The sequence below is a fragment of the Nerophis ophidion genome, linkage group LG21 (genome assembly GCF_033978795.1).
Source record: "Nerophis ophidion isolate RoL-2023_Sa linkage group LG21, RoL_Noph_v1.0, whole genome shotgun sequence".
NCBI lineage: Eukaryota > Metazoa > Chordata > Actinopteri > Syngnathiformes > Syngnathidae > Nerophis > Nerophis ophidion.
In genome coordinates this window covers 26,642,819-26,653,093 of record NC_084631.1, presented here as the reverse complement: position 1 = coordinate 26,653,093, position 10,275 = coordinate 26,642,819, and the positions used below count along the sequence as shown (strand labels likewise).

The following is a 10,275-nucleotide window of genomic DNA, read 5'->3' as shown; positions in this document are numbered from 1 at the left end:
TCACAGTGTGGCGCATATTTGTAACAGTGTTAAAGTTGTTTATGTGGCCACCTTCAGTGTGACCTGTATGGCTGTTGACAAAGTATGCTTGCATTCATTTGTGTGTGTAAAAGACGCATATATTGTGTGATCGGGCAGGCACGCTGTTTGAATGGAGGAAAAGCGGACGTGACTTCAGTTTGTCGGGGACGCTAAAGGCCGTGCCATCAAGGCACACCCCCGATATTGTAGTACCATGAATTAATTAACGTGGACCCCGAGTCAAACAAGTTGGAAAAACTTATTTGGGTTTTACCATTTAGTGGTCAATTGTACAGAATATGTACTGTACTGTGCAATCTGCTAATAAAAGTTTCAATCAATCAAAAAGTTGTCCGGTTGGAAATCGGGAGAAGTTCGGGAGAATGGTTGCCCCGGGAGATTTTCAGAAGGAGTACTGAAATTCGGGAGTGTCCCGGGAAAATCGGGAGGGTTGGCAAGTATGAAATAAGTACGTCATTCTCAGCCCCTTTAATTCACAGTGGAACCTCAATTTACGCACTTCATTAGTTCTTTGTAAAGTTTGTAAATTGAGAAGTTAAACCAAGGTTTCACAGTTAGGGTTAGGGTTATCATTGTATACATTTTTCAACAGAAAACAAACGACATAGTTGGATCAAATGAGCATTTAAATGTTTTTTAAAAATACATGTCAGGTATTTTTATTTAGGACTGAAATTTGGGCAGATAAAGAGGTAGGAAAAAAAATTAATCCAAACCGGAGGACTTTTTGATTTTGACAATGCTAATAAAAATGTTTGCCCTGGAAGGGTTCATCAAAGAAAATAGTAAAGGACGTACCTACTACTTCAGCAATCAGTTGACATTTTGGGTTGATGATTGCCTAATATTTGGATTGTGTAACAATGTTTTTGATCATTTCCACCATTTTGTTGCTTGAATTGTGTAACTGCAAACATTTGTGTCCTCATTGGTATTTCTGCTTGTCTCGCCGGCTAGTGTCCGATACGCCGGTGTGGGACTCACGGTGTGTGCAGCGGCTGACAGGGGAGTCCTCTGGACGGGGGTGCGTCGGTGACTGCGATTGTCCCACAGGACGATCTGGCCCGAGTAGGTCCCGCCCACCAACAGGTTGGGGTGGAACCTTGCAAAGCCCACGGACACCACGGGAGACTGCAAGGAGGAGGTAAGGGCTTGTTATTGTGGACGTGACCATGTGTTCTGTGGAAATGATGAGGACAGAAAGGATGCAGGGACGTAGAACACAAACTATCGTGTGAGGGGGAAGAACCATGAAGGCTTTCGCTCTGGGTGGCAGACAAGACATGATGAGTTTGGCAACGTTCAGGCTCCGCCTTGGAGAGGAGAGAAGGGCGACGCCGGGGTGGAGGCCAAACAAAGAGGGGAATTGTAGTCCTTTTTCCCCTCAGCCGGTTCACATTACAGCATCAAAAACCTCAGCGGCCACTGGAGCGCTCGCTGTAGCCTCCATCATGACTCGCGCACACACACACACACACACACACGCACACACACACACACACACACACACACACACACACACACACACACACACACACACACACGTTTATTGCATTTGGGTTCCTCTTCACTGATTTTCTCCTTCGGGCTTCTGCATGCTCCAGCCAACACTCCCGGACCCGCAGCCACTGTAGCGTCTATTCTTAGGACTTTGTTCTCCCGTAACCAAACATCTTCCCGGCACAAGCAAACTGGACTCACTGGACCGTTTCAGGGCAACAAGTCTAGAATTTCATCTTCAATATGTGCACATTGCCCTATGTTCCCAACTACAAGCCGCAAGCTACTTTTTCCTCAAGCTTTGAACCCTGCGGCTTATAAAAAAGGTGCGGATAGTCTGTGGATGTTCCTTGGCTAACGGCTAAATTATAGAATGAATGATATGCGAAGAAATCAAACGATGCACTAAAATGATCCTCTTTGAGAAACTGTTCAAAGTGTTTACAAAGTACAAGGAAGAAGAATCCTGATACACATGTTGGAGAACAATTTATTGATCGTGTAAAGGATTAATACATTCAACAATCACTTTTTGTATAATCAGCCGCTTAACTGCTGTGTTACAGACGCCGCTTGAAAACAATCAAGGTATATACAAACCCCAAAACCAGTAAAGTTGGCATATTGTGTAAATCGGAAGTAAAAAACTAATTTGCAAATCCTTTTCAACTTATATTCAATTGAAGGCACTGCAAAGACTATATACTTAACATTCAAACTGAAAACAATGTTATTTTTTGCAATATTAACCCATTTAGAATGTGATGCCTGCAACATGTTTCAAAAAAGCTGGCACAAGTGGCAAAAAAGACTGAGAAAGTTGACAAATGCTCATCAAACACTTATTTGGAACATTTCACAGGTGAACAGGCTAATTGGGAACAGGTGGGTGCCATGATTTGGGTATAAAAGCAGCTCCCATGAAATGCTCAGTCATTCACCAACAAGGATGGGGGGGAGGGGGGGGGGGGGGCAAATTGTCGAACAGTTTAAGAAAAACATTTCTCAGTGAGCTATTGCAAGGAATTTAGGGATTTCACCATCTATGATCCGTAATATGATCAAAAGGTTCAGAGAGTCTGGAGAAATCACTGCAAGTAACATTGAATGCCCATGACCGTGGATTCCTCAGGCGGTACTGCTTCAAAAACTGACATCAGTGTGTAAAGGATATCACCACATTGGCTCATGAACACTTCAAAAAAACACTGTCAGTAACTACAGTTGGTCCCTACATCTGTAAGTGCAAGTTAAGACTCTAGTATGCAAAGCGAAAGCCATTTATCAACAACACCCAGAAACGCCGCCGGCTTTGCTGAGCCCGAGCTCATCGAAGATGGACTGATGCAAAGTGGAAAAGTGTTCTGTGGTCTGACGAGTCCACATTTCAAATTGATTTTGCAAACTGTGGACTTTGCGTCCTCCGAATCGTCATCCAGATTGTTGTTGGCGCAAAGTTCAAAAGCCAGCATCTGTGATGGTATGGGGATGTATTAGTGCCCAAGGCATGGATAACTTACACATCTGTGAAGGCACCATTAATGCTGAAAGGTACATACAGGTTTTGAAGCAACATATGTTGGCATCCAAGCAATGTCTTTTTCATGGACGCCCCTGCTTATTTCAGCAAGACAATGCCAAGCAATGTCTTACAACAGCGTGGCTTCATAGTAAAAGAGTGCAGCTGACCAGACTGGCCTGTCTGCAGTCCAGACCTGTCTCCCATTGAAAATGTGTGGCGCATTATTAGATTAGATTAGATTAGATAGTACTTTATTTATTCCGTCAGGAGAGTTCCTTCAGGAAAATTACAATTTTCAGCACAATCCCATTCAAGATCAGACAAACATTAAGCGTAAAATATGTCAAAGGAGACCCGGACTGTTGAACAACTTAAGCCGTACATCAAGCAAGAATGGGAAAGAATTCCCCCTGAAAAGCGTCAAAAATTGGTGTTGTTAGAAGGAAAGGCCATGAAACACAGAGTTAAAAATGCTCTATGTCAACTTTTTTTGCAATGTGTTGCTGCCATTAAAGTCTGGGTTAATGATTATTTGTAAAAAAAAAAAAACAACAACAACTAAGTTTCTCAGTTTTAACATTAAATATTTTGTCTTTGCAGTGTATTCAATGTTGAACGTGATTTGCAAATCATTGTATTCTACTTTTATTTACAAATGTGCCAACTTCACTAGTTTTGGGTTTTGTAAATAAACATTTACAGACTTTTTCTGTGTAAATAATCCATGTCACAACGTCTATATCTGCGTCTTATAGTCTAGTGCGGCTGATATATGGCCAAATGTTTTTTTATTTGTAAAATTTAGTGGGTGCGGCTTACAGTCCGAAAATAGCGTGGTTAGAGCTAGAATAAAGTTGAAAGACTACTGATAAGTCTTATCTTATTATACCATCACAAGTTGCATTTGAAAGACTTTAACGGTGGTACCTCAACTTAAGAGTGTCCCAATTAATCTTGGTCATACTTGCCAACTTTGAGACCTCCGATTTCGGCAGGTGGGGGACGTGGTCTGGGGCGGGGCGTGGTTAAAAGGGGAGGAGTATATTTATATTATTCATATATTATATATAAAATATATTACATATATTATATTATTCATTATTATCATTGTTTATTGTGAGTGAACTGTGGTGCTTAATTTTCCCCAGGGATCAATAAAGTACAGTCTATTCTATTCTATATTTACCGCTAGGTTCACCAAGTCAAGTATTTCATATATATATATATATTGTGCTCTACCACGGTATGGGACACTATTCATTGGATAATCTAATTAAGACATATACTGTATATATATATATATATATATACACATATATATATAAGAAATACTTCACTCTCAGTGAATTCTAGCTATATATTTATATTTATATATTAGGGGTGGGCAAATTAATGCGTTAATTATGAGTTAACTCATCAATCTATTAACGCCGACAATTATTTTATCGCACATTTGCGTATGTTGTTTACATGCTTTTATTTTGTTAACGCCTTTTCTTAACAAGATGGCGTCGCCCGGACGGGCTTCGGCAACGAGGGGCTCTTGGTAAAGATGGAACATTTGGCAAAAATACCGGACAATTCCGCAAATTTCATGGCTGGCTTACAGCGTGGTTACTCCGGGATCACTTACGACCGCCAGACAATTCTGGATGTGGATAGATCAGGCCGTTTTGGACTGAATGACGCGTGCTTGCTAGATCGGCTAGCTAGCATGGGCATACTTTGTCGGCTACATCCAGCGGCCTGTGAAGCAGCGGAGTACTTGTGTTGTCTGTCTATTTATGAATAATGCAGACGAGGAGTGTTGGCTGAGTTCTTAACGTTTGCTTTCAGAGTGTGCATATCACAACATAGCAGTTGCAGTCATGGCGACACAACCTATACCGGGCTAGCGCGCATGCTCGTCACTCCTGTTGCATGCTGGGTAGGGTAGTTCTTTTTTTCCCTGGCTCATAACATCACAGCATAGTACCATGCATATGATGGGTTCAGTTAATCAAAGCACCAAGCAAACAATCGGAAAATTCCCATCATATCAATTCCTAGATATGGTCGTAATTATTTTAAATGCACTATGCAGAATAAACACAACATTATTAATATTGCTACTACGGATAATTTGATCAGAAATTCCCTAAAACAGCCCAGTACCTATAATATAGGTTTTTTAAACATAAAATCCCTATTTAAAAAAATGTTTCTGCTGTTACCTCAGAAATTGCCTGTTCAGATGTTATGATTGTGGCTCAGAGATTTGTATGTAGATTATATTTATTTTCCATAACAAACAGGATAACTTAAATACCCTGGCAGTGGCAATAAGCTTAAATGTTTGTATTTACATTTTTTGAGTTGATTTTCATAAAATATGCTATTTAACTGCTACTGTTTAACAAGGACTGATTTAAATTGTGTTTGCACAACAAATGTTTTGGCGCTTTTGTTCATGTGGGAGAATATTCCAATAAAGGTGCACTACACACTACTTTTGAATTCAATATTGGGCTTTGCGTATATCCATCCATCCATCCATCTATCATCTTCCGCTTATCCGAGGTCGGGTCGCGGGGGCAGCAGCCTAAGCAGGGAAGCCCAGACTTCCCTATCTCCAGCCACTTCGTCTAGCTCTTCCCGGGGGATCCCGAGGCGTTCCCAGGCCAGCCGGGAGACATAGTCTTTCCAACGTGTCCTGGGTCTTCCCCGTGGCCTCCTACCAGCTGGACGTGCCCTAAACACATCCCTAGGGAGGCGTTCGGGTGGCATCCTGACCAAATGCCCGAACCACCTCATCTGGCTCCTCTCGATGTGGAGGAGCAGCGGCTTTACGTTGAGCTCCTCCCGGATGGCAGAGCTTCTCACCCTATCTCTAAGGGAGAGCCCCGCCACCCGGCGGAGGAAACTCATTTCGGCCGCTTGTACCCGTGATCTTATCCTTTCGGTCATGACCCAAAGCTCATGACCATAGGTGAGGATGGGAACGTAGATCGACCGGTAAATTGAGAGCTTTGCCTTCCGGCTCAGCTCCTTCTTCACCACAACGGATCGATACAACGTCCGCATTACTGAAGACGCCGCACCGATCCGCCTGTCGATCTCACGATCCACTCTTCCCCCACTCGTGAACAAGACTCCTAGGTACTTGAACTCCTCCACTTGGGGCAGGGTCTCCTCCCCAACCCGGACATGGCACTCCACCCTTTTCCGGGCGAGAACCATGGACTCGGACTTGGAGGTGCTGATTCTCATTCCGGTCGGTTCACACTCGGCTGCGAACCGATCCAGTGAGAGCTGAAGATCCCGGCCAGATGAAGCCATCAGGACTACATCATCTGCAAAAAGCAGAGACCTAATCCCGTGGCCACCAAACCGGAACCCCTCAACGCCTTGACTGCGCCTAGAAATTCTGTCCATAAAAGTTATGAACAGAATCGGTGACAAAGGACAGCCTTGGCGGAGTCCAACCTTCACTGGAAACGTGTCCGACTTACTGCCAGCAATGCGGACCAAGCTCTGACACTGATCGTACAGGGAGCGGACTGCCACAATAAGACATTCCGATACCCCATACTCTCTGAGCACTCCCCACAGGACTTCCCGAGGGACACGGTCGAATGCCTTCTCCAAGTCCACAAAGCACATGTAGACTGGTTGGGCAAACTCCCATGCACCCTCAAGAACCCTGCCGAGAGGATAGAGCTGGTCCACAGTTCCACGACCAGGACGAAAACCACACTGTTCCTCCTGAATCCGAGGTTCGACTATCCGGCGAAGCCTCCTCTCCAGTACACCTGAATAAACCTTACCGGGAAGACTGAGGAGTGTGATCCCACGATAGTTGGAACACACCCTCCGGTCCCCCTTCTTAAAGAGAGGGACCACCACCCCGGTCTGCCAATCCAGAGGTACCGCCCCCGATGTCCACGCGATGCTGCAGAGTCTTGTCAACCAAGACAGCCCTACAGCATCCAGAGCCTTAAGGAACTCCGGGCGGATCTCATCCACCCCCGGGGCCTTGCCGCCGAGGAGCTTTTTAACTACCTCAGCGACCTCAGCCCCAGAAATAGGAGAGTCCACTACAGATTCCCCAGGCACCGCTTCCTCAAAGAAAGACGTGTTGGTGGGATTGAGGAGGTCTTCGAAGTATTCCCTCCACCGATCCACAACATCCGCAGTCGAAGTCAGCAAAACACCATCCGCACCATACACGGTGTTGATAGTGCACTGCTTCCCCTTCCTGAGGCGCCGTATGGTGGTCCAGAATCGCTTCGAAGCCGTCCGGAAGTCGTTTTCCATGGCTTCCCCGAACTCTTCCCATGTCCGAGTTTTTGCCTCCGCGACCGCTAAAGCTGCATACCGCTTGGCCCGTCGGTACCCGTCCACTGCCTCCGGAGTCCTATGAGCCAAAAGAACCCGATAGGACTCCTTCTTCAGCTTGACGGCATCCCTCACTGCTGGTGTCCACCAACGGGTTCTGGGATTACCGCCACGACAGGCACCAACAACCTTGCGGCCACAGCTCCAATCAGCCGCCTCGACAATAGAGGTTCGGAACATGGTCCACTCGGACTCAATGTCCCGCACCTCCCTCGTGACATGTTCAAAGTTCTCCCGGAGGTGTGAATTGAAACTCTCTCTGACAGGAGACTCTGCCAGACGTTCCCAGCAGACCCTCACAATGCGCTTGGGCCTGCCAGGTCTGTCCGGCATCCTCCCCCACCATCGCAGCCAACTCACCACCAGGTGGTGATCGGTAGAAAGCTCCGCCCCTCTCTTCACCCGAGTGTCCAAAACATAAGGCCGCAAATCCGATGACACAACTACAAAGTCGATCATGGAACTGCGGCCTAGGGTGTCCTGGTGCCAAGTGCACATATGGACACCCTTATGTTTGAAAATGGTGTTTGTTATGGACAAACTGTGACGAGCACAAAAGTCCAATAACAAAACACCACTCGGGTTTAGATCCGGGCGACCATTCTTCCCAATCACGCCTCTCCAGGTTTCACTGTCGTTGCTAACATGAGCGTTGAAGTCTCCCAGTAGGACAAGGGAATCACCCGGAGGAGCACTTTCCAGTACTCCCTCGAGTGTACCCAAAAAGGGTGGGTATTCTGAACTGCTGTTTGGTGCGTAAGCACAAACAACAGTCAGGACCCGTCCCCCCACCCGAAGGCGAAGGGAAGCTACCCTCTCGTCCACTGGGTTGAACTCAAACGTACAGGCTTTGAGCCGGGGGGCAACCAGAATTGCCACCCCAGCCCGTCGCCTCTCACTGCCGGCAACGCCAGAGTGGAAGAGGGTCCAGTCCCTCTCGAGAGAACTGGTTCCAGAGCCCTTGCTGTGCGTCGAGGTGAGTCCGACTATATCCAGCCGGAACTTCTCTACCTCGCGCACTAGCTCAGGCTCCTTCCCCCCCAGTGAGGTGACGTTCCACGTCCCAAGAGCTAGCTTCTGTAGCCGAGGATCGGACCGCCAAGTGCCCTGCCTTCGGCTGCCGCCCAGCTCACAATGCACCCGACCTCTATGGCCCCTCCTATGAGTGGTGAGCCCATTGGAGGGATGACCCACGTTGCCTCTTCGGGCTGTGCCCGGCCGGGCCCCATGGGAACAGGCCCGACCACCAGGCGCTCGCCATCGTGCCCCAACTCCGGGCCTGGCTCCAGAGCGGGGCCCCGGTGACCCACGTCCGGGCGAGGGAAATCTGGGTTCATTTTGTTGTAATTCCATAGAAGTCTTTGAGCTGCTCTTTGTCTGATCACTCACCTAGGACCTGTTTGTCTTGGGAGACCCTACCAGGGGGCATGAAAACCCCCAGACAACATAGCTCCTAGGATCATTGGGACAGCTTTGCGTATATAATGCAGTTAATCGCGATTAATCGGAGAAATAGTGCGATTAACTTTGATTACAATTTTTAATCGTTGCCCAGCCCTAATATATATATATATATATATATATATGTATATATATATATATATATATATATATATATATATATATATATATATATATATATATGTATACATATATATATATATATATAAAAGAAATACTTGAATTTCAGTGTTCATTTATTTACACATTTACACACACGTAACACTCATCCACTCATTGTTGAGTTAAGTGTTGAATTGTCCATCCTTGTTTTTCTAACCATATGCATGTACAGTAGATGGAAGTATTGTCCTGTTTAAGAGTGTCACAACATTGCTGTTTATGGCAGACAAACTGTTTTACGGTCGGTAGACGAAAACGGACTGTTGTTGTTGTGTGTTGTTGCCGTGCTGGGAGGACGTTAATGAAACTGCCTAACAATAAACCCACACAAGAAACCAAGTACTCGCCATCAATCATTCTACAGTTATAGCATCATTGGGCAGACACGCTTTTTATACACGTCACTCAGGTCCGCATGGAGCTGGAGGGGGCGTGGCCTCCTGCTGCGCCTGAATTTCGGGAGAAAATTTGTCCAGGGAGGTTTTCGGGTGAGGCGCTGAATTTCGGAAGACTCCCGGAAAATTCGGGAGGGTTGGCAAGTATGATCTTGCTTTAGGAGGGCAAGCTAGCCTCTGAGTTAGAAGCATCTCCGCCATGTCACAGTGAACCCCTATGAACTGCCCGGAAATCACTTGGTTTTTCCCAGCATGGAAAGGTCGAAAGTGAAGGACATAATATTTATTAAATTAAATGAATTAAGAATCAAAAACCTGACCCGAACATACTTCCAACTTGGGTGAGGGCTTCATCATCATGGCGAGCGCTCTGTTGTGTAACTGATCGTCAAGGTGTTTGCTTGTTCAAAGGATCATTTGTCTTTGATAATTCTTTATTCTGCACTTAGTCACAAGTCCTCAGTAATAGTTTTTGCATCCATTCAAAAGAGATAACTGCTCATTTAGCATGGCTTCAAACATCATCATGGTGACAAATGTTCTTCTTTAATGACCTTACTATTGAAGTAGAAAATATGTGTAACACATTATTTCTTCATGTTCTTGAACTACATTTGTGTCACTTATGCACCCACTCCCAAGGCACCAATGGTCATTGCTCCTTAATAAACATGTTTGGTTCTCGCCCTGGCTGGAGTCAATTCATTTCCATAAAGTAAGTATTATTTATTATAGCTGGAAAACTAAATAACTCATCCATCCATCTTCTTCCGCTTATCCGAGGTCGGGTCGCGGGGGCAGCAGCCTAAGCAGGGA

General features: G+C 45.7%; 1 protein-coding gene across 3 annotated transcripts in view; it reads right to left on the bottom strand.

Moving 5' to 3' along the window:
- Window positions 1–10,275, bottom strand: part of LOC133539965 (cytoplasmic dynein 1 intermediate chain 1) — a 167,196-nt gene that overhangs the window by 32,158 nt on the left and 124,763 nt on the right. For all 3 annotated transcript variants that reach the window (XM_061882388.1, XM_061882387.1, XM_061882389.1), the window contains one exon: window positions 1,027–1,173. In XM_061882388.1, the coding sequence (XP_061738372.1) occupies window positions 1,027–1,173 (147 nt within the window). The remainder of the gene's footprint in view (window positions 1–1,026; window positions 1,174–10,275) is intronic.